We start from the raw sequence: 24669 nt of genomic DNA on the forward strand, positions 1-24669 counted from the left end.
AGCAATACCCCATCCCTACTAAAAACACAAAAATTAGGTGTGCTGGCGTGTGCTTGTAATCAGAAAACTGAAGTACAAGAATCACTTGAACTTGGGAGGCAGAGGTTGAGGTGAGCTGAGATCACACCACTGCACTCCAGCCTGGGTGACAGAGTGAGACTCCATCTCAAAAAAAAAAAAAAAAAAAAAAAAAAAAAAAAAAAAAGGCAGATTAGGACCCTACAGTTGCAATGCGGAGAGAAATCCAAATTACTTTTCGTTCATTTGTGTAGTTTGTTGAAGCAACCTACTCAGACTCGCCTAGCTCGTTTCACGCAGGACAGGGAAACGCTTCCGGTTTTCAAAGAATGAAAAAGCTGTTATGGCTACTTGTGGGGCTGAGGCAGGAGAATTGCTTGAACCCGGGAGGCGAAGCTTCCTGTGAGCAGAGATTGCGCCACTGCACTCCAGCCTGGGTGATGGAGTGAGTGTGACTCCCTTTTTAAAAAAAGAAAAAAAAAAAAAGGGGGGGGCGTATGATATTCAGCATCAGAACATTTTGAGCCTTGGGTGGATTAAGATGTTCCTTTTGCTCGTCCTCGTCAGGGTTAGGTAACCACAGAAGGGACATTTTGGGCAAGTCCCTCTGCAGAGGACACAGGATTCCCCTGACCCAGGATACAGGGTCTCCCGGATTTCTGCTAGATCAGCCCTTGTCCTTGGAGACAGTCTCTGGGATGCTCTTCAGGGATGAGGGCAAGCTGAGGTCTCAGGATCTAAGGAGACTTTTATTTTTATTTTATTTTATTTTTTTTGAGATAGGGTCTTGCTCTGTCGCCCAGGCTGGAGTGCAGTGGTGTGATTATGGCTCACTGTAGCCTCAACCTCCCAGGGCTTAGGTGATCCTCCTAACTCAGCCTTGCAAGTAGCTGGGACTACGGGTGTGTGCCACCACACCCAGCTATTTATTTACTTAGTAATTATTTTGCAGAGATGGGGTCTCACTATGTTGTCCAGGCTGGTCTTGAACTCCTGGGCTCAAGCAGTCCTCCTACCTTGGCCTCCTAAAGTGCTGGGATTACAGATGTGAGCCACTGCACCCAGCCCCAAGGAACTTTTGAGGATCCAGATAAACCCACATCCCTTGGTTCCAATCCTGATTGAGGGTTTGTAACCACCTGAGCTGGATGTCTACACACACACAGAAAGGGCTCAGAAGACCAACATGCCACGCCCAGCCCCAGAGCCCCTGCTCAAGGGCTGGACATGAGACCTGTGCAGCCATCACTGAGACGCAGGTCAGAGCCTTTGCCCTCAGCTGCTACAGCTCAGAGCCTAGGGCCGGGTTAGGGCTGGTGTCTTCACTGCTCAGAGCCTAGGGCCCGGGTGGTGTCTTTATAGCCAGCCTTTCAGGGAAACCCTGTGAATGGTGGTGGGATCACTGTGCCTTTTCACCAGGAGAGATGAAGAGCAGCCAACAACAAATGAGGGGATGGAGTGTTGAGCACACAGTAAGTGCTCAATAAGTGCAGTAGATCCGTAAGTAAGTGATCAGTAAGTAGATCACTTAGAGTAAGTGCAAGTGATGTTTAATCAGTTCCTTCATTCACTGAAATATCTGAGTGTCTCTTATGTTCCGGCAATGGTGAGTACAACCAAGGCGGTCCCCTCCCTCTGCAGCCCTCTGGGCGATGTTGGGGTGCACTCAAGCGTGCAGCCCACCAAGGAACTGAGCTGGGTGGGGTTTTAGTGTCACGCTGGGGAAGCAAGCTGGCAGGGCTGAAGGCATTGAGAGCTGCTGCCGCCTCGACAGCCCTGCCCCGGGGCTGGAGGAGGGTGGCACAGGGGCACAGGGTTGTCAGCCTCTGGTGAGCTGCGTTCACCACTGTCCGTGCCTCTGTCACCCACAGCAGGTGGGTGGCTTCCTCGAGCTCCAGGCTGGGCTTGTGTCCTGGGGTGACAGCTTGGCAGGCCACTGCAGGGGAAGTGACAAATTCCAAAGCCTGTGCAAACAGGACTTCCACTAATGCCTCACCTTGCCGTGTCCCAGAACTCCTGGTTCCATACAGAGTGAGAACACAGAATGAAGAACACCGTTCCTTAGGAGGAAGTGAGGGTGGGAAACGGGGCAGGCAGACACAGCGGGCGGACAGCGCACGGAGAAGTCAGGACGCCTGTGGCAAAACAACATGAGATGAGAATCACCTGTGTTTTTCCTGAAAAAGGCATGTCTTGCCAGAGCTCCTCGTCTCTCTGTGCCCATGATACCTCGGGGAGTGAGTCAGGTGTCCTGGGGAGGCAGCGGTGAGGCTGGGACTCAGCAGTCCCCTGGCCCCCTGCAGGGACCCCCTCCTTCCCTGCTGTGCTCACACTGAAGTCTGCCTTCCAGTGCTCTGTGGCTTTGGGCACAGTTCTCTACCTCTCTGGGCCTCAGATTCCTTCCAGGGTTGGTGTACATCTTGTAAGTGTTGTGAAGGGTAAACATGAAGGGCTTAGCCCAGGACCTGGCATGTAGTAGGTGCTCAATAAATAAAAATAATCAGCAATACAAGGTATCCTTTAAAAAGTCTATGAGCCTTTGCCTGCCACAGTGGAACACTTGAATGGGACTACCCAGTCTCCACACCAAGGGAAGGGGACTGACCATCTATTGAGCACTTACTGTATACTCGATGCTCCATCCCTCATTTGTTCCTCCCTACAACCCCATGCGGTGAGTGCTGCTGTCAGTCCCACCTGACAAACAGGCCTCAGAGAACGGGGTAACTGCTTGAGCCATTCTCCCTGCCACTCTGGAGTCTTTGAGCTGCTTTGAGGGTTTTCTTTGGTTTCTATGTAATTTGCCTTCTGTAAACCTGTTTCCTTGTTGGGGAAAATGGGGGTAATGAGGATCCCTGCCTCGTGGGATTGTGAGGATTTTAATCAAGGCAAGGTGGGCAGAGGCTCACCTGTGCCTTCACTGTCTGAGATGTTTCTGGGTCCTGGGTCATGCCCCAGGATCTTGCTATGGCCTGGGACTAGGATCAGAGCAGAGAAGGTAGAGGCATGAGCTGGGGAAGAATGTGGGGACTGAATAGCAGCTGTGTTCGCAGAGGTCAGGAGACCCTTCAGAAATGCTCACTCGTGGCCAGGCAGTGTTCTGAGTGTTCTATACATCTTGTTTAGTACAGTCATCAGCAGGAAGGTCATTTTTCAGATGGAAGATACTGAGACCCAGCTCCCAAAGCCAGGCCGGGCAGAGCCGGGCCTGGGACCTGGTAGGAGGTCTCCACCCCATGCCCTCGACTCTTTTGCTATAGTCAGTGCCTTTTCTGGTGCTCAGGATGGAGTGCAGTGGTGCAATCTCGGCTCACTGCAGCCTCCGCCTCCCAGGTTCAGGTGATTCTCCTGCCTCTGCCTCTTGAGTAGCTAGGATTACGGATGTGTACCACTGCACTGGCTAACTTTTTTTTTTTTTTGAGACGGAGTTTGGCTCTTGTTACCCAGGCTGGAGTGCAATGGCACGATCTTGGCTCACCTCAACCTCCGCCTCCTGGGTTCAGGCAATTCTCCTGCCTCAGCCTCCTGAGTAGCTGGGATTACAGGTGCGTGCCACCATGCCCAGCTGATTTTTTTGTATTTTTTTTTTAGTAGAGACGGGGTTTCACTATGTTGACCAGGATGGTCTTGATCTCTTGACCTCGTGATCCACCCACCTCGGCCTCCCAAAGTGCTGGGATTACAGGCTTGAGCCACCGCGCCCGGCCTGCACTGGCTAATTTTTATATTTTGAGTAGACATGGGGTTTTACCATGTTGGCCAGGCTGGTCTCGAACTCCTGACCTCAGGTGATCTGCCCGCCTCAGCCTCCCAAAGTGCTGGGATTACAGGCGTGAGCCACCACGTCCAGCCAGTCAGCACGTTTTCATGCATGGGCGTGCAGGGGCTTCCATTCTCCTTTCACCTGATTTTTCTGGTCTGAACACCATCTTTGAGGGGGTGACCCAGGGGAATTGTGAAGCGCTGGCTGTGTCATCAGAGGGAAACCCCGTTTGTGGGGGCCTGGCTTCCCAGAGGAGCCCTCCCTCCTCCCCAGGGAACCTGCTCCACCTCCCTATGTATTTCGGGCATATCTCCGAAGTCACGTGGCCCAGCCCCTGCCTTGGATAGTAACTCCCACCCATGCTCTGTGTGATCAAAAAGTTGACCTCTTCCCACTTGCTGCTGAACGGCCCCGGGGTAAATGTTACCCTTGTTTGACTTCATTTCTTCAGCAAACTTGGTTGGCCCTCTCAACTGCTGTCAGGCCCAGTTGAGAGCTGAGCACCACCTGTGGAGGTCTGGCCTGCAGACCCAGACCCAGTGACGGTTGAAGGAATGCACGCTCCCACCATGACAGTGATACACGTCGGCCAGGGATGGTGGCTGGCAGCTTTCAGAGGGCGGAATGCGACCAGTTCACCAGGCCTCCCTGTTCATCACACTTTTATTCCACAGATGTTACAACAGAGGTTTTAACACATTCTGTGGATAATAAACATGGTTAAGACAATGGTTTTATGAGAGATAAAAGCTTTAGGTTCCAGGGCCCAGAGGAGACACTAGTAACAACGAATTCCCCTTTGATCTTCCCTGGTGAGGGCTGTCCGCACAAAGCTTACCACAGTAAACAGAGTGGAGTCAAGGGATGTGGGGGAAGGCCTTTGGTCCTCTCTGTCTCTTTCCTATGCTAATGTCAACGAGACAGCTGTCTTCAGCATGCCTCAGTAAAACCTTTTGGCCTTCCAAAAGGTTTGAGATTACAATCTATAACTTTTCCTAATAGTCAGTATCTTGCCAGCCACCTCGAGTGAATGCAGACACTGAGTGAATGGCACGGGATGGGAGAACATTCCCGCCCTGGGGGGGCCTCTCTCGCCATCCTCCTAGCTGCCCTTTCCCTCCGTGGGAAGAGCTGAGACTCTGGGATAGAAACGCTTGGGTTTGAATCTGCAGTGAGACCGTCTCGGAGCGGCGGGCACTCAGGCAAGCTTCTTGCCTCTCTGGGCTTCAATAATCTCATCTGCAAAATTGGCATGTTGATCAGTGATTTTATTGTAGTAAAATAGCCGGGGCATAACCGTCTCATCGTAACTGTAAGTGCGCCGTTCTGCGGCATTCGGTGCATTCACATTGTTGTGCAGCCGTCACTGACATCCGTCTCCAGAACTCTTTCGTCTTCCCCAACTGAAACTGCACCCATTCATCACGAACTCCTCATCCCCCACCTCTCCAACCCCTGGCCACCGGCTTTCTACCTTCTGTCCCTATGAATTTGACTCTTCTGAGAAACACCATTAAGTACAGTCAGACAGAATCACCCATTCTTGGTAACTGAGTTATTTCGGTAGGCATAACGTCTGTTCTCATGTTGTTGTAAAGAACTGCCTGAGGCTGGGCATGGCGGCTCACGCTTGTAATCCCAGCAGTTTGAGACGCCAAGGTGGGTGGATCACCTGAGGTCAGGAGTTCGACACCAGCCTGACCAAATGGTGAAGTTCTGTCTCTACTAAATGCAAAAAAAGTATCCTGGTGTGGTAGTGTGGACCTGTAGTCCTAGCTGCTTAGGAGGCCGAGGTAGGAGAATGACTTGAACCCACAAGGCAGAGGTTGCAGTGAGCCGAGACTGCGCCACTGCACTCCAACCTGGGTGACAGAGCAAGACTCTAGCCTCAAGCAAAAAAACAAAACAAAACAAAACAAAAGAAAACAACTACCTGAGACTGGGTAATTGACCACAGTTCTGCAGGCTGTACAGGAAGCATGGCTGGGAGGCCTCTGGAAACTTAGAATTATGGCAGAAGTCAAAGGGAAAGCAGGCAGGTCTCATTATGGCGGAGCAGGAGAGACAGCAGAGTGGGAGGCGTACACGCTTGAATAACCAGATCTCTTGAGAACTGTCTCAATATCAGAAGAACGGCAAGGGGGAAATCGTCTCCCATGATCCAGTCACCTCCCACCAGGTCCCTCCCACAACCTGAGATTTGGGTGGGGACACACAGCCAAACCATAACAGTCCTCAAGGCTTAACCATGTGTCAGAACTCCCTTGGTTTTTAAGGCTGAGCACTCTTCCCTTGTGTGGAAAGGGCCAGTGGTGTTGACCCATTCATCAGGATGATGATTTTTGAGAGGCCATGTCCTGTTTTTGCTGCAGGAAACGTAATCTAAATCCTTTAGGATAACCTCAAACTGTGAATTCTTTTTTTTCTCCAACTTTTATTGTAGGTTCAGAGGTGCAGGTTTGTTATGTGGGTAAACTGGGTGTCGTGGGGGTTTTGTGTATGGATTATTTTGTCATCCAGATAATAAGCCTAGTACCTGATGGGTAGTTTTTCAGCCTCCAAGGAGTCTCCAGTGTCTGATGTTCCCTTCTTTGTGTCTACGTGTACTTAATGTTTAGCTTCCACTTGTGAGAACATGGGGTGTTCGGTTTTCTGTTCCTGCGTTAATTCTCTGAGGATAATGGCCTCCAGTTGCATTCATGTTGCTGCACAGGATGTGATTTTGTTCTTTTTGATGGCTGCATACTATTCCATGGTACCACATTTTCCATGTACCACATTTTCTTTATCCAATCCACTATTGACGGGAACCTAGCTTGATTCCTTGCCTTGGCTGTTGTAAATTCTTTAGGTGCTCTCAGAGTCATCACAGAGGACACCTGTCCTCCAGCAGTGCACATTGTTCTAGTGACTTCAAATACCTTTCCTAATGGCTCCTTCCCAGGCCTGTCTCAGCGTTTTCTAGATCCCAGGGCTCAGCCTAGGGCTGGCATGGAGAGGAATGGTGGGGGCTGTGGAAGGCCCGGCTGCCATAACGCTGGCCACACTGCCTCCCTCGGCTGGCCACGGGTGGCCGGTTTCGAGGAGTCACCGGATGCCCATGTTAGCCCTGGGGTTGGCACTGAAAGGGTGACATTGAAAAGGCGCATGAGTTCCCTGCATTTTCTGGCTTCCAGAGGCCGCCTGCATTCGCTGGCTCAAGGCCCTTCCACCATCTTCCAAGCCAGCCGGGTGGCATTTTCAGATCTCTCTCATCCTATCCCTCGCCTCTCTCCTTCCACCATCGCGTTGCGTCTCCTCTCCTGACTCCAGCCCGCCTGCCTCTTCCAAGGACTTTTCCGATGCCACTGGGCCCACCTGGATGATGGGGATGATCTCCCATCTCTCGATACTCCAGTTAACTTACCTGCAAAGGCCCTTGCACCACATGTATGGGTTCCTGGAGCTGCTGTAATGAGTGACCATAAGATAGGTGGCTCAAAGCAATGTATTCTTTTACTTCTAGAGGCCAGACGTCTGAATTCAAGGTGTCAGCATGACCAGTCCTTCTGGGGGCTCTGAGGGCGGGCATCCTGTGCCCCTCTCCTGCCCTCTGGTGGTTGCCTGCGCTCCTGAGCTGCCACACCCCAGTCCCCGCCTGTCTTCCCTCTTTGTGTCCAGATTTCCCCCTTCTGGCAGGGACAGCCATTACTGGGTTACTACCCACTCAAGTGCACTGTGACCTGATCTTGATGACATGTGCAAAGATCCTGTTTCCAAATGAGGCCACACTCAGGTTCCAGGCAGGCATGAGTTTTCGGGGACACTGTTCAACCCACTGCCCCTTGTAAGGTCATACATCCATAGGTTCCAGGGATTTGGGTGTCTTTGGGGCTGCTGTTCAGTCTGTCACAGATGGCGTCTCACAGAGGTATGGGGCCTCTAGGAAAAAACAGTCCACATGGAGAATCCGGTCCTCATCGGCGTGTCTATCAGTCATCAAGGCTCACAGAGGTCCAGGTTGATGCCAGTGAGGCCTTAATTACCCATCACTTCCGTGCACATAAGAAAGGATCCGCAGAATCTTCAGCTACAGATGTGGGGCCTTTATTGTCATCGTGGGCTTTGAGGCCACTGTCAGGACAAGTTTCTATGACAGCCCCCCATATCCCTGCCCCTTCATAGTGGATTTTAGGTGGTTTTATTTGTTTTTGAGACATGGGCTCACTTTGTTGCTCAGGCCGGAGTGCAGTGGCATGATCACAGCTCATGACAGCCTCTGCCTCCTGGGCTCAAGCAATCCTCCCACCTCAGCCTCCTGAGTACCTGGGACACAGGCATGTGCCACCATGCCTGGCTAGTTTGTGTATGGAGACACACACACACACACACACACACACACACACACACACACGCATTTTGTGGGTTTTTTTCTTTTTTTTTTTTTTTTAAGAGGTAGAGTCTTACTATGTCATCTGGGCTGCTCTCTAACTCCTGGGCTCAAGTGACTCAACCCGTGTTGGCCTCCCAAAGTGCTGGGATTGCAGTCATGAGCCACCGCCCGGCAAGTACTTCTTAAAGCACTGTCTGCCGTGAGGAGAGATCCCCAGGAGCAGAGCAGGGCTGAGTGCTCAGGAGGGTTGTGATCAAGCGAGTGACCCAAACCAGTGTAAAAGGTGGCAGTGGGTGCTGCATGGAGAGGAGCCCGAATGGCAGTGTGACGGCATGGGGAGTGACTGGGGAGGACAGTGTGGTCCTCACATCATGAGAGGCAGTAGCTGCTCTGAGCACAGCGGTGGTGGTAAGGGCTGGGGCCAAGGGCAATAGTGCGCCATACCTGTTGTGCTCACTGCTGTATGCCCGGCACCTGGTATACAGTAGGTGCCTAATGGTGGTCTGTTTCTTATGGGAGTGAATAAATAGGAACCTGGTAGGTAGGAGTTAGGGGACAGGAAGCGGCAAGGACTGGTGGCCTCTGCAGCTGCTAGGATGGATCCCCAATTTCCTTAGCTGGGGAAAGTCATGGGTAGGAGCAGGTTTAGGGCAGAAAACAGAGATGCATTTTAGTTTGGTTTGAGATGCTCATGAAGCGATGCAGATGGAGTGTTGCTTAGGCGTTCGGACATGAGGCTGACAGAGGTTTGGGAGTTGATGGTCCACAGAGCTCTGCTGCCCAGCACAGGAGATATCAGTCATACAGGGTCCTGAGCACCTGAGATGCAGTCCGCCCAAGCTGAGCTGTCTAGTGCACAAAATAATACTAGCTTTGCAAACCTAGTACCCAAAATGCATGTTGAAATGATGTCTTAGATGTACTGGGTTAAATGAAATATACTATTATCATTTTCAGCTGCATTTTAAAAATATTTTTAATGGGGCTACTAGAGTCTGTATTTGTGAAATAGGATCTCACTGTTGCCCAGGCCGAAATGCAGTGGTGTGATCACTGCTCACTGCAGACTTGAACTCCTGGCTCAAGCGATCTGCCTGCGCTGCCTCCTGAGTAGCTGAGAAGACAGGCGCACGCTACCATTTGTGGCTAATTAAAAGAAACCAACAACAAAAACAAAAACAAAACTTTGCAGAGACAGGGTTTTGCTATGCTGCCCAGGCCGGTCTTGAATACGTGGCCTCAAGCTGTCCTCCTGTTTGGGCCTCCCAAAGTGCTGGGATTACAGGCCTGAGCCACGGTGCCCAGCTGAAAAAATTGAATGGCATGCATGGCTAACATCCTATTTCTGTTGGACAGCACTGGTCGAAGTGGCATGGGTCGGGGGTCACTTAGGATGGTGCAGGACAGGAGCAGCCTGAAGACTGTACCCTGAGGTCCCTCCGTATTCCCCTAGTGCGGCCTCCTGATTTAATGCTCAAGGCAACGCAGCTGTGGGGTGCCTAGCATGGTGTCCACATCACCACCCTCCCCGCAACAGAACTGCCTGCACAGCTCTTCCATCTGCAACAGCTCACAGCGGTCTTTGCCCAGCTGGGCTTTGAGGTCCACCTGCAACAATCCCCTTCATGGTGCCTTGGTGGGAATTTATCTTATGCCTGGAATCTCATCCCAAGAGCCTTTCTTTTCTCAGTTCTCATAACTAGGTTTAAAATGTCAACGATTTTGCTGTAGGGTTTGAGTATTTCAGCCAGTGTAAATTATTTGGGGGGTACAGGGCCAGTGTCAAGTTTCTTTCTCATCCTTTAGGTCTCAGCCCAAAAGTCACTTTAGCCAGGAGGACCCCTTGGCCTTAGCCCCACGGCTCTCAACTGGCCCCCTCACCCTACGGGACCTCTGGCCATGTCTGGATGTCGCCAACTGTCATAACTAAAGGGGTGCTCCTGGCATCTAGCAGGTGGAGGCCAGAGAGGCTGCTGCACATCCTACAATGTACAGGACAGCCCCTCACAACAGAGAATCATCCAGTCCGCAGTGTCAGCAGCGCTGAGGGTGAGAAACCCTGGCCTAGTCTGTTTAAGGTAGACTCTGGGTTGGGACCAAGAATCTCCAACCAATCCCCATTACTCTTTTGCAGTAGTTACTGTGGCCTGAGATTATTCAGATGGATGGCTTTTTTTTTTTTTTTTTTTTTTTTGAGTCAGAGTCTCAGTCTGTCACCCAGGCTGGAGTGCAGTGGCGCTACCTAAGCTCATTGCAACCTCCACCTCCTGGCTTCTAGCAGTTCCCTGCCTCAGCCTCCCGAGTAGCTGGGATTACAGATACCTGCCACCACCGGCTAATTTTTTATAGAGATGGGGTTTCACCATCTTCGCCAGGCTGGTCTTGAACTCCTGACCTTGTGATCCACCCGCCTTGGCCTCCCAAAGTGCTGAGATTACAGGCGTGAGCACTGTGCCCGGCCTGGGGTGGCTGACTTCTTAAAAATAACTCTTATCTGTCTGCATCATCTCCATTGTGACTCCAACAGTGCCCGTACCTGTCTTGCTCACTGCTGTATGCCTGGCACCTGGTAATACAGCAGGTGCCTAATAACGGTCTGTTTCTTAAAGGAGTGAATACATAGGAACCTGTGAAGAGGGGTGTTCTTTTTCTGTATGAAACTTTAATGCTACATTGCCAGTTTATCTAGATCTGCCTAATACAATTAACTCAAAATGGGATTTTCCTCCACTTCAATTCAAAGATGATAACACGTGAATTAAAAGTTCACTTCAATCTCCAGTTGTTGAAAAAGAATTGAGACAGAGACCATACAATGACAATTTATAAAATGTCACCATTTTTATTTTGTCATTGTAAAGAGGTTTATCTCAACCAGGTTGTAACAAAATTTCCACAGCTTATTCCAAAAGAAAATTTTAATACAAGAGATCTTAAAAAATTAAGCACATTTGTTTAAAAATCCTATTATGTAAACCTGAACATAAGAGGGTGGTTAAGAGAACATTACAGGGTTCAGGGCATCTCCGGAGACATCTAGACCTTATGTACACACAGACTATAACGGACTCTAGATTCATGGCTCCCTTACCCGAAATTCGGCTCACTGGGGCCCGATCATGGGTAACTGGCCAGGCCAGGTGCCCCCCGCAGTGGGGTTACCATTGCTCCTCCATTCAAAAGACTCGCTTAAGAAGTCGGTGTCAGATGAGTAGGCGTTCTACCCAGCAGCTAGGACAGGGATGAAGAGAGGCCGACATTCTTCTTAGGAGGAATCCTGGCTAATAAAAATTCTAATGAGCTCCACCCCCATCCCCTTCACTCCCGGGAATCTGCAGTCTCTGGGGTCACTTAGGAAGCGTTCAGTTGCTCTGGGTGCAAATGTTCGATCCCCCATTGTGTGTCCTTCTGTCCTACGCTGATGGTGAATGAGCGGCGTTTCCTCTGCAGTTCACGGAGACTGGCGGCAGAGCTGAGCACACTCTCAGGAAAGCGCTGGCCTGGGTGAGCGGGGTCCCAGTTAGAACAGGAAAGCATTTATGCACCAGTAAGAGCTAAATCCCTGGGCCTCAAACCATGAGTGAATCTAGAATCTTCTGCCAGAGGGCTGCTTGTTCATATCATAGGCTCCATCATCTTTTAAGGAAACCAAATTTCTTTTTCAGTTCTCTCTCGAAATTAGTTATAAGGAAGGATACTCCACTTGGTTGTGGGGATTTAGAAATGGAATGGTGTGCTCCAGGACAGAATTCAGTGTACCCAAATCAGGCCCAGATGACGGCAATGGCTAACATGAGGAATGGCAGAGATGACTGATCGGGATGTGGCAGGGTTGGTCTGTCCAGCGTCGGGAGACCCTGGAAGCCGCACCCTCATTCCTACTGACCCAAGAGCTGAAGCTTCATTTTAGAAACATAATCAAGATTGTGTATTAAAAACATGAATTTTTTTGGCACAGAAATGTGAGATAAAATAGACAGTGCTACAACTGTGCAAAATTAGCACAGAAGCCCATCTGAAAACAGCAAATATTTAACATTAGCTTTAATGAATTAATGCACAATATTTTGAAAAATGTTTGTTACCATCGACCTTGCTCATAAGCAGGCACCTGCCTTCCAGAAACAGCCGAAGTCTGCTGTGATCCTGAGCGAAACACCAAGGCAGAGTCAAGATAATCATCGCCTTTGGGGTTGAAACCTGGACATGAGGCTGCCCCTTCCCTGATGCCTCCTAGCTAGTCTGATGTACTGGGGAAGGAGGAGTGAGGTGAGGTCTTTCTCAGACAGGTCCCAGGAGCTGAAAACCCAGCCCTTCTTCCAGCCCTTCCATCAGTTCTGTGCCAAGGCTGGAAGATGCTTCTGGAGTGCAGGGCCTCACCCGTGTGGGCACTGCATCTCATACAGTAGCTCGGCTGAGGAATGAAGGATGGATTCTGGGGATGAGTGGAGAGGAGGGGGCTCACTGGGAGCCCAGAGAACACGGCTGGGCCTCCCTGTGAGGGGCTGGATGGAGGCACAGCCCCATGGGGGTTTGAGCAGGTGCGGCAGGAAGGCTGAGGCCCAGAACCCCATGACCTGGTCCTTGAGGTGGGCAAATGGTCACATGCACAACCAAGAGAGGCATCTACAGCTCGCCTGGGCCACTAAGCCCTGGATCAGAGTGTCAGGAAATAAGCTGCTCTTTATCCACGAGGCAGGCTGGGGGGCTTCACTCCCATTTCCTACTGTGGGTCATGATCACTGGCCCTCGTGTTAGTTTGTGGCATTGGCTACAGCCCTGCTATCCATCCGCCTGATTTAAGTGGCTTTTGGGCGCCTCTGGTTTTAAAGCACAACACATCACCTGCCACGGTTCTGAAAAAAATTAAATGGCTATCAAAGAAACCATCTTAATAAGCTCCAAGGTATGAAGCAGGGCCAAGGGCTATGAGCAGACGGGTGCAGATCCCTCCCCTGCCTCTTCCTAGATCTTCTAAGATGGCACCCTCGTTTACAACTCCACTGGATGATGATCTTCTGGAGCAGGCAGTCCCTGGATGCAGCTGGTGACTGGATGCGAGGATGGCCACCACCACAGGCTGTAAGAGCCTCTTCCAGCAAAGTGTCTTCCTCCACCAGAGGCTGCCGGTAGAGAAATGCTGGGGACCTTGATTCCCAGCTCCACATTCTGCAATGGCTTACCAGCAAAGTGTGTTGCTGGCCCCTCAGTACAGTGAAGCTGAATTGCAGACTCAGTCCAGGAAGAACAGCTGAGGGTCTGTCCCAGGTCAGGAGGGCAGGGCTGGGCTAGGTTTCCAGCAGCCTTGGACCTCCCTTCCTGGAAGCTTTCCTTCTCTCTTCGAAGGAGAGACACCTCTGCTCAGCCCGGCCTTTCCCAAGTCTTTCATCTGGGGGCAAAGAAACAAAAAATGGGATGATGCCAAATATGGAACCGGGGGATGTTCTGTTTGAGCTACCACAGGCCACAAAGAAAAAGGATTTGGCGTCTCTTCTTCCCAGCAGAGATGGTCCCAGAAAAGGGGGGGGGAGGGGGAGAGGGGGGGGGGAGAGAGAGAGAGAGAGAGAGAGAGAGAGAGAGAGAGAGAGAGAGCGCGCGAGAGCGAGCAGAGAGGGAGAGAGAGGGGAGAGACCTTCCTGGTTTTCTGAATGGGGAGCACTTCCTTTCTCAGATGCTGAGTGTGGAGAACGCTGAGTAATCTTCTTGGATGAAGGAGACAGACATGAGGTGTGAGGGATCCCTTTTGCAGGGGTGTTTTTGCAACTGAGGGGTCACAGGCCGAGCCAGCCCTCGGAATGGAATCCAGGCTGAGGGGCAAATGACACATCTCCGGGGATGGAGTTCAGGGACCAGATTCCAGCCGCAATCTTGCTAGGCCTGGGCATTTCTGCCCCATTTCTCCAGGAACCGGGAAGTCTGCCAGTCATCTCTGTTGACTGAAATTCATCCCACTGCACCAGCGAGCAAGGCAGGGGTCATCTGAGCAGCGGGATAGACTCATTCATTGCAGAATATTCTATGAGATTTCGAAGGGGAGGCTTTGGGGAGCCGCTGTCATGTGCCGGTCACATGCACTTCTGAGCAAAAATGAGATGGTCTGCATCTTTTAAGACTCTAGGGTCTGTGTGTGATCATGGGAGGTGTACCAGGAGCAGGGAGCCAGGATGGTCCCTACGTGGGTCCCAGGAACACGGGTGGGCATGTTTTCTGTGAATAATTCAGCCTTATAAAAAAGGGAAGCAGACCTTGTCCCGCCCGTTAAATACCAGCTGAGTGCATACTTGTTTCTCACGGGTTCGCATCTGTGCGTCTATCATCGCTCCTGGGGACTTTTTTTTGCTTTGTTTCTTAACAACGTGTGCAGAATGTCCAAAGTGCTTCCTGGTGGGGCATCTGGAGAGGGTGAGGACTGATTCGCATCCTGTGTTTTGGATGCAGCTGGCAGAAAAGGCTGCGGGTCAGAAGCCTGGGTGCAGGGGGATGTAGGAGAGGGGAGGTTCCTTTCAGTATCTAACAAAGAGAAGAGGGAGATGATCTGTACTGCAGGTTTCCTGGTTAGGGAGGCACTCCTGGGACCATCTCTGAGTGGGCATCAAAGACCTACTTCCAAATGACGTATGTGGCATAAACCCAACCTGGGGGGCCAGGATGAAAGCTAGAGCTTTCAGACGGTCCCTGCCTCAATGCGTGATGGTTCTCTATTGAAAGTTGCCAGCCACGTGGGCTGATGTGCACTCCGGGCCCTGGAATTTCAGATAAAGCATGTGTATTGCAGTGACGTTGGCAGACGAGGGGGCGGGAGACCAGGGCATCTCAGGTCCTTCAAACTCGCAGGAGCCGACTGTAGGAGCCGCCACCTCCATACGCACTCAAGCTCATTCGGTCTCACCTGGGTGTGGCTTATCTGGGCCAGGGTCCCCTCAGAAGTTACGCAGGCCTCCTCGGTTTCTCTGGAGGGCTGTGTATGAGTGATCTCAGCTTTCCTTCAAGGCCACGAACAGCTGTCCTTCTTGCTATGAGGGGAACACATAGCATAAACCTTCCAGATGATTCCCTAGAGATTTCTTTGAGCCAGGAGATGCTCCATGCGCACCTGGGTTGTTCCCATTTTAAGCCACTGAGTTGAAGCAGTTCCAGGACCAGCCCACGGCTTGCCATCCAACTATCACCATCCACCTGTGTCTCTGCCTCAGGTGAAGGCAGGACACACAAACTGATTCTTGCATAGTCCGTTTCAGGACCTCCTTCCTAGTTACTTAATATTTACCCCAGAATGCAAACTCAACTGTGCGGAGCATCTGAGGACGACTCTGGTCCTTCGAGGTGCTCTGACGTGGGTTAACTGAAAGAGCCCCGGGGGCCACCGAGCTGCTGGTCTCCATCCTCCTCTCCCTGCCAAGGCCGCTGCACTCTGAGAGCCACATTGAGATGGGAGGAACAGAGGACCCCATCTTAGGGATGCAGAGTTCTGTTCCCATGCACAGTGTACGGGGGACAGATGGGGGTGGAAATGTATCTTGAGTGGAGATAAACATGATTTGTTCAGTGTTCATGCTGGGTCCAAGTTCACAGACATGGATCCTGGTCTGAAAATCATGGAACCTTCTGCGGTGGTTCCCTAAGCCAAGTTTCTCACGACTGTGGGGCCAAGGCCACTGCCTTTTGGATAAGCTGTGGATACTGGGTTGCTGCTGACAGCTGGGCCGGACGTCTGAGTCCCCTCCAAGCCTGGCAAGGGCCGAGGTGGCCTCAGGCTCCCAGGGCATGGTCCTTTCTGAAGCCAGCCATGGGGAGGTAGGAGAAGTTCTCCGAACTCAAGTTAAACCTCACTAATAGCTCCTTGCCAAGGCCCTGGCGACATGTCTCTGGAAAAGAGCGCTGTGACCCTGCTGGGTGTCCAATGGCTGTCGGTGGAGGTTGCAATGAAAGGAACCAGAACCCCCCATCCCAGCCATCCATCAGTTGTACCAGGCAATAACCTTAAAAAGCAAAAGGCGAGGCTAACAGTCATGCTAGTCCACGTGTGGGAAAGAGTGGAGAGGCTGGCTCCACAGGAACCTTTCCGTGTAGGGGATCAGCTGTGCATCTCAACCACAGGGCACCCTGCCTGACCTGGCGCCCATGCTCCTGCCAGCCGTGAACTGCAGGGAGGCCACCAAACAGCCACTGCAGCCCAGGGCAGACCCTGGGAAAAGAAGGACCACGTGTCCGAGTCTGTCCAGCGAGGCGCCGCCTTGCTCTGGGGCCTGGGACAGTACGACTCCGAGAATGACCAGTTTAATTAGGGTGTCATGTGACCAGTGGGGATCGTGTGCTCTCAGGGTCACCAGGTGGACGTGGTTGTCTCGCCGAGGTGTGAGGGGCCAGCAGCAGTGGCCCAGGTGGAGGCAGCTGGCATGATGTGTAAGGCCCGTGGCTGGGGTTCCGTTGAGGTCAGAGGTCGCCGCTCTGGGGCTCCACGTTGCGTGTCTCCCGGGGTTGACCTCGGGACAGTTTGGGGAAGCGGGAAGCCGCTTTGGGCCGGCTGTTCCTGTTCACAGGCTCTCCGGGAGGGGTGATGTCACTGAAAGAGCAGGGAAAGAATCAGGTTAAGTCTGGGGTTCAAATGCAAATGGTTAGGGTCTGTGACCAGCTCACTGGAGCCGTCTCTGACTCGTAAGTGCCACCTGGAGAAATGGGAAACCGGCATTGTCACGTAAAGTTTCCATCTTTTAAAACTACTCTAAGCTTTTGGGTCCAAGCAAGCTTGGCTGTGAGTCTGAGCTAGCTTTACCACCATTCAGGTCTGCATTTTAAGGCTATGAAAGCATGTCGTAGGCGTGGCTTTCTTCCCCACATTTTCACTGATCTTCCAGCAAAGGTACAGTTGTCAGTCATGACTCTGGAGAACGCTGCATGTGAAGTCACACAAGAGGTGTAGAAGCACAGGACCAGGGCTTCCTGTGGAATTGATCCTAAGAAAGGCCTCAGGACCCAGGGTCTAGTTGTAAGGCTGTTTGGTGTGGTATTGTGCAAAAGAGCCAGGAACAGAAAAACCAGAAGATGCCACTAAGAGGGGACACTGATCCCGGTTCTGAAGCAGCACACAGCAACATTGTATGTGTGGTGCCCAGGGGACGGGTCTGGGTTGGGAGGCCCTCACCACACTTGAGGGGACAGGGTAGAGGCCGGGGAGGCTGCACCCTGAGAGTGAAGGGTGCCTGCTGGAGGGTGCTCAGCAGGGAATCCTGTGATGCGGTCACATTAAAAAAAATTAAATTGTATTTTTTTGTGACAGATTCTTAACTCTGTTGCCCAAGTTAGAGTGCAATGGTACAATCATAGCTCGCTGCAGCCTCCACCTCCTGGGCTCAAGTGCTCCTCCGCACTCAGCCTCCTGAGCAGCTGGGACTATAGGTCCTAGCCACCATGGCTGGCTAATTTTTAAACATTTTTTGTAGAGATGGGGTCTCACTATATTGCCCAGGCTGGTCTCAAACTCCTAGGCATAAGTCATCTTCCTGCTTAGCCTCTGAAAGTGCTGGGATTGCAGATGTGAGCCAGTGTGCTTGGCCAGTCCTTAATTTAATCATGTCTATAAAGTTCCCTTTGCCACATAAGGGACACGTAAATTCTGGGGCTGGGAATGTTGTTGTTACTCTGTCTACCATGAGCTATTTGACTAGGAAGTAAACATCAACAGGACTCAGCAGTTGGTCACTGAGAATGATCTTGGCTGGGAGCAGGGGCTCACACCTATAATCCCTGCACTTTGGGAGGTTGAACCGGGAGGATCACCTGAGGTCAGGAGCTTAAGACCCGTCTGCCCAACATGGCGAAAACCCCATCTTTATTAAAAATACAGTAAATTAGCTGGGCGTGGTGGTGGACGCCTGTAACCGCAGCTATTCGGGTGGCTGAGGCAGGAGAATCGCTTGAACCCGGGAGGTGGCGGCTGTAATGGGCCAAGATCGTGTGGACTGCACTCCAGCCTGGGTGACAAGAATGAAACTGTCTCAGGAAAAAAAAGAATGATCTCTAAGTGGTAAGATTACAGATGTTAGAAAATAGAAATAAGAAAAATCGACTACAATAAATATCTCACTGGGATAAAATGCTTTAAAACAAAACAGAAACCTAATAAGATCTATGTTTGCTCCTGCATCCTGAGGGCCTCTGTCATGTTGTCGCTTTCTGGATGTGAGCTCTGGGCCCCCTAGACCCTGAAAGGGAAGACAGGACCCCATCCACAGCTAGCTCCGCCCTATCTGTGGTTCAGTGAGGAACAGGGACACCTAGTAAGTCTCAGATCAGGATCATTCACCCCCAGCTGTCTCCAAGCCCAGTTTCACAAACCAGATGAGTTAAGGAGAGACTTGTGTTTATAAACAAATCATTCCCCTAGAGAGGTCCGTGCAGGGTTCCCTGAAATAGCTCAGTGCCTTCATGCGTCTCAGGAGTGATTCTCTTTACGATGATCTGGTTTGCGTTGCACCTTTCAGGGATGTAGCCAGTGTGCGAGAGGCGTCTTGCTTCCAATTGGAACTGACACCCTGATAAGCTAACAAATTGAAGACCTCTTTTAATGATTGCCTTCTCCTCCTATAAGTCAGGTTGTGCTTTGCGTTCTGTGCGTGGATGGAAAATAAACATCTGCCCTGAATCGTCTCTGAGCCCGTCCAGCCTGGTGTGTGCCGCCCATTCCTTCTTGGGGTGGGCATCTGGCTGTAGGTCCAAAGCAAACACGCCTCTCTCTTCCTTCATAAGACGACCCGCCTTACCAAAAGTCTGTTTATTCTGAACACTCCTGAGAGGATGGGTCGAAGATGCTGGAAGGAGATCTTTGTTCACAGTGTAGGGGATGGATTATTAGAAACATACAGGAAAGCTTGGATGTAAATGTCAGTTTCAACCAATGCCCTCACAACTCCCTCCCATCATGCTGTTCAGATCTGGGGTGGAACAGCCACTCCTTAGCCTGCAACGACCAGAGGCTGGGGTGGGGCCTTGGAGGTAACAGGCTCTGAGAGGGGCTGGGAGAAGCCAGTGCCTTGTAGGTGTGACAAGACAGGTAGCAGTTGGTGGGGCCAGGATGCTTTTTTAGCAAACAGCACCTGCCGTGCAGGGTGGAGAGAGGGCGGGACTCCGAGGCAAATGCCTGTGTTCAGTCCTGCTGTGGCCCATGCTGTCTGAGCCTTGGTTTCCTTGTCTGTCATTTGGGGATGACTACTGTGTGCACATCCTAGGGCTGTGGTGCATTTAAGGGCTACTGAAAGCCCCCACCTAGCTGTGTTCCTGTAGGCAAATGCCTGCCCTCCCTGAGCCCTGGAGAGAATACAGGTTGGGGTGGTTTTAAGCATCACGTGGATCAAATGTGTGGAAGTGACGATGACTGGGCAGCAGCGAACATTCAAACTCACATGAGCTGTGTCCCCAGACACCATGCTGGGCACAGAGGGGTGCAGAAGTGGTCTTGGGCTTGGAGAGCCACAGTCTCGTTGGGGATGGGGAGGGCAGACACTGGACAGATCGCTGCGGTGGAGTGCAGTGGACACCCTAGTGAGGGGGAGCCCGGGTTGTTCTGAGCAGGGCACAGAGGGCTTCCTAGAGGAGGGTGAGCAGGAGTGAGCTGAGGGTCGCTGTGCAAAGCGCCCTCTAGATGTGAAGAAGAGCGTGGGTGAAGGTGCAGGCCCTTGGGGAGGGGAGGACTTACAGCCAGGCAGACCAGACCCAGCTACTTCCTCTTCCTGGAAGGCAGGGTTAGCTCGGGGCGTGCACTGAGCAGTCACGGGGCTGTGTCTGTCACATGGCCATGCCTGGCACCCGGAGACTCCCAGTGTGTGTTGGCTGCTGTAGTTGAAGGCGCGACAGTGACCTTGCGTGGCATGTGGACGGCTCAATCCTTAAGGCCCTGTGGAGCAGTGGCGATAGGCAGAGCCACGTCTCGGGACTCAGGCTTGGTGGGTGGTGAGACGGGGCACCCAGGTGGGCTGGAGGCAGGGCTGCTCTGACTCCTGAGAACCCAGGATGAGAACAGGCAGGCCAGGCCACAGGAGGATGGGCTTTATTTGGGACAAGTTGAGTGGAGGACGCCTGCAGAAATCTGGCTGGAGCAGGGGCTTTGGTGAGTGCATGACAGCCGGGAAACCCAGTTCTGGGTTCTGCTGAGCATGGTGAGCTTGAGCGGACAGTACCGCTGGCATATGTGAGGCTGAACCTCTTGCAACCACCATCTTTGTAGGTCGAGAACAGCTTAACACTGGTAATGCTGTCTGGCTAACAGGATCTGAAGGCGTGGGATGGGTGGGCCTGCGAGTGTGAAAACTGGGGAAGGAAGCGGGGCTGCTGGGGATGGAAGAAGAGACAGGGCCAATGAGAAGGGAAGGAGACCCCACATGCTTACCAGACCCGTTCCCTCCAGGGGAGAGATGAGGCCAGTGCCATGCTTCCTCCAGGACCGAAATCCGGCAGTAGAGACATGGGCTGTAGTTATGCACTTTCCAGGGAAGCCGAAAAGCCTCGTGTTTATAGTGACGGCCTTAAATAAGAGCCACTGATTTGTTTCTTTTAACCAAGGCTCTCTCCAGTCCGTGCTGCAGAGGCCTCCTCCTGACACCATCCTCACAATGAAATTCCCATCCCTCATGGCCCGTTAGCTGCCGGCTTCTGCCGCGTGCACCACCGAGAGTTCTGCAGTGACAGCACTGTTTCTTAGCTAGCTCCACCAATAGAAACCAGGCCACCAAGAAGCAAACTGTCACTTGTGTGGCCTGACTGCATTTTTGCAAGAAAGTGGGCTCGCAGCTCTGCGGCCTAGGCAGGAGAGGAATGCGTGGACGAGGTATGATCCTGCTGCCCAGCAGGGACTCTTGTGGATGCTGTGGCTAGACCTGTTGTAGTTTTGTAAACAAGAAAAAGGGGGGTCTGGATGGCAGGAAACGCTCTAGCTTAGCCATGAGAATGGATTGCCGAAGGCCTTAGCTCGATAGTCAGTCGGAAACCTGGGTTCCTTCTGTTAGACACTACAAGACCTTGGAGAAGGAGCCATCCTCCCCTCCCCAGAAACAGTTTTCTTATCTATGAAATGAGGGTAATAGTGTCAATTGTGTATCATTCAATACAGATTTATGGGGTTGGTGATGATTAGAAATAGATTTGGCTCTTCTGACATCCTGAAATAGAAGGGAAGAGGCACCCGTGAAGTCTGGCCAGCAAATTCATAGGAACTTTTCTAATACACCAAAGGAACTGGGTAAAGACTTTTTTTTTCCTCTTTATTTCTTGTTTAGAGATGGGGTCTCACTATGTTACCCAGGATGATCTCAAACTCCTGGCCTCAAATGATCCTCTCACTTCGGCCTCCCACAGGCATGAACCACATACCCAGCCACGGAGGCTTTCACAAAGATTTTACAAACTCGCAAAAGACAGCAGACTTCCCAAACTCCCTGGGGGAATGGGGCTGGAGGGAGCAGAGGGAACCTTCTCTGAAAAGCCCATCCTCTAGGTGGCGCGGGTCTTAGGCTGCCTGGTCCCAAAGGGCTACAAGAGATGGGGAGAGAGGAGCATTCAGCACGGATATTTACAGACAGCCTGAAGAAAGAAAAGGCAGTGAGCAAATGGGTGGCTGTTGCAGACTTAAACCAGGTCGGAACAAGGGTGGGGAGATGGTGACCGTTCTGTAAAAAGTCAGAGTGTCATCTCTGACATTCTTCATGTTTCCTCTTAGCTGGGGCCAAAGCCCATCATGGGCTCTTGGGAATTCAAGAGTAAAGACTTAGTTTCTACCCTCAAGTGGCCAGAACAGGTCATAAGAGACATGGAGGCTAAACTACGCCACCACCCAAGGGTGCACATACCTCAGCCAGTGGTGCGAGATGCCCCAACATCTGTTAGATTTGGGGAGTGTTCTCCCCGTTACCGGCCCTATTCCTTGAGCCAGTTATGTTACGCTATTAGGTCGCTAAATTTACCAGCCAAGGACATACCACCAGGTATGTCCCCATCAATTTCGCCTCATGGGTGAAAGAAATAGCAACATGATGATAATGCTATGCTCAGGGTAATGGCCACTCCTTCAGGTTGACTTTCCGAGCCCTGGATCCAGATCCTCATGCTCCTCTGATACCTGGGGGGTCAGTGATGAGGAGGCCACTTTCGGGGTGTGATCCTCAGAATCCTGGCATGTTGCTTATGGGAAGTAACATCCCCGAGGCCCAGAGTCACCCATCTGGAGCTGAGATGAAGATGTGTCGTCAACTTTCCCTGGCTCCGTTTGATCATCATCTGTGCTGTATGTTCCCTGTGCATCTCCTATATAACATTCTAGATTGCTCTTTCAGTACCTTTATTTTTAGGTTACCATGGCCTTTGTAACAACATTCATAAACATGGTTTTAAAGGCCCACTGAAGAATTTAAAAAGCTTTCGTTAGGCACCACCCCTTGTATTGGGTGAACGTTTGCTTCTTACTCTGCCAGTTTCTGGCAGGATGCCACATCTGAGTCCATTCATAGGCCACTTTGGAAAAGGCAAAACTATGAGGACAAAGAACAGATCAGGGGCTGACTCTAGAGGAATACTAGGGAATTTGGTGGGGGGTAAAGGAGCTGTTCCGTATCTTGAGGGTAGGGGCTACAGGATACCACGCCTGTGTTGAAACTCACGGACTATGCCCTAAAAATGAGAAATGGCAGCACAGTAAGCCTCCATCTCACACTTGACTCAAAGAAGGCAGTATGTAGACTTTTCCAGCATGAAAGAGCCCCTCAGGGAAAAGCCTGATAGCCTGAAACACCCAGGAGCCAATGACCTTTGTCCCTGTGTCTGGGTAGAAAGCAGCACCCTGGGGACAAAGACTTGGATGACTCCCGACCATGTCATTCACCAGCGGGGGACCTGGGCCGGTCACGATGCTCCTCTCTGGGACTCAGATTCTCTGCCTGTGAAGGGGGGATCAAAGTAAAACTACTAAGCCGGGTGCACTTTAAATGGAAGGGTATGGAGTGTGATCTGTATCATCTTGAGCTGTTTTAAAAAATGGTGCAAGTAAAAATACATGAAGGAGGAAATCACAGGATGTGCCCTGCAGGTTTGAGACAAAGCCAAGGATCACACTTAGTGCTGGCATGGAGCACGGCCCGCAGGGGTGCTGCTCAGTGAATGTCCTCTGCCTTCGCTTCTGAACTTGGCCTTGGCTGCCTCCAGCAGGGTTCACTCCTCCTCCGCGAACCCTGTGCTCAGGTCAGACCTCGGTCCTATTCCACAGAGCTGGTATTGCCAGAGCCATTTTGGGGTCACAGAGGGAGAGGATGGCCTTGGAAATGTAGTCCAAACTACTGGGCAGAAAACAGGGGAAGGAAATGGCACAGAGGATTCTGTCCCCAAATCCACAAAGTGCTGGCCTCCTGGGCTGCACGGCCCACTGTCACCAAGCTGGAAAACTCTCTGGGGACATCACTTCTCCAGGGCTGCACCTGGCTCTGAGGTCACCTGTAAGGCAACTGGAGAAAAGAACTGGGATGCAGCTGTCACCGAGGAGACAGCACACGCATCCCCATGGTTCCCCTCCCCTCCCCTAGTGGGAGAGGGATGTGAGCAGCGGTGGCAGGCCATGAGTGTTCCTCACTCATGCATTTGGGGTTAGTTTCAGAAACTCACTCCGTCTCCATCCTCCCCACTCCTGGCAACTACCCCGGCACTGGAGGGTGGGGGTAAAGGGGTCTGTGGCTGAGGGCTCCAAGGGTGGCTGTTCTTTTTAAATAAGCCTCTGGGGGGCATTGCATGCTGCCCTGTCACCAGCATGCAGGTGAAATTGATCCGAGGGCGTCAACTGCTCATCAGTAAAAATGGCTGTGAGGAGAGATTAGCTTTTCATTTTGCTTCACCTATGATCTGGATTTGGCGAGCTGGTCAATATTCCATTTGCTAGGAGCTGCCTTTGGAGCTTGCAGCATGGCCTCACACAGGCCAAGCCTGCAGCCGAGCTGGAGCCCCGCAACCCAGCTAGGAGTGAGCTGTGTGTGCGGCAGGGATGTGGACGCAGTCCTCCACTACCCAGCTCCCTGCTGAGTCTCTGCATGTACGAGTTTAAAAACTCAAGTTCTGTCTCCAAGACATGGAAATCACAGAGAATGTGCTCCCCGCATCTTAAAACCCTCGGATCTCTGGAGTGGGAGGGAGTAGCCTTGCCCTGTCTTCTGCATTGCGCATTGCGTGGCCGTGAGGGTCACGCTGGGTGTTACCAGAGCGCACCAGGCTGAAAAGCCTCTGAGTTCGTTCCTAGGCTACACCTGGGTCTCAGGACTGCGTGGTGGGTGCCCTGTGAAGATCCAGTACCACAGTGCACTCCCTGCACTCTGCTGGCATCGACCAAGGCATCTGTCTTCTGCCTCTTGGTTTGAAGTGGGTCTCCAAGACTTTGACTATCCACAAGTGACCCAGAGATGGCTCTGGCAGTACCAAGTGTTCCCTGAAGGCAGCTCTGGGGTGGTTCTGTTTGGATCCCAACACCACAAGGCACCTAATTATTCTGGGA

General features: G+C 51.7%; 1 protein-coding gene and 1 pseudogene across 6 annotated transcripts in view; both read right to left on the reverse strand.

Annotated features, from left to right (window-relative positions):
* Positions 1-10972: 10972 nt before the first annotated feature.
* On the reverse strand, positions 10973-14470 carry LOC116526418 (annotated as a pseudogene). Its single transcript, XR_004258153.1, has 3 exons — positions 14435-14470; positions 13140-13276; positions 10973-12861 (listed from the first exon to the last, which is right to left on the reverse strand). The product of XR_004258153.1 is annotated as an uncharacterized LOC116526418 (transcript).
* Positions 14471-15680: 1210 nt separating this feature from the next.
* The window catches only part of SNX29 (sorting nexin 29), a 588630-nt gene continuing 579641 nt past the window's right edge, over positions 15681-24669 (reverse strand). For all 5 annotated transcript variants that reach the window (XM_032243340.1, XM_032243341.1, XM_032243344.1 and 2 more), the window contains one exon: positions 15681-16716. In XM_032243340.1, the coding sequence (XP_032099231.1) occupies positions 16587-16716 (130 nt within the window). In that variant the 3' untranslated portion in view covers positions 15681-16586. The remainder of the gene's footprint in view (positions 16717-24669) is intronic.

This window comes from Sapajus apella, unplaced genomic scaffold, assembly GCF_009761245.1.
Source record: "Sapajus apella isolate SASKATOON/1434 unplaced genomic scaffold, GSC_monkey_1.0 scaffold51, whole genome shotgun sequence".
NCBI classification, from domain to species: Eukaryota; Metazoa; Chordata; class Mammalia; order Primates; family Cebidae; genus Sapajus; species Sapajus apella.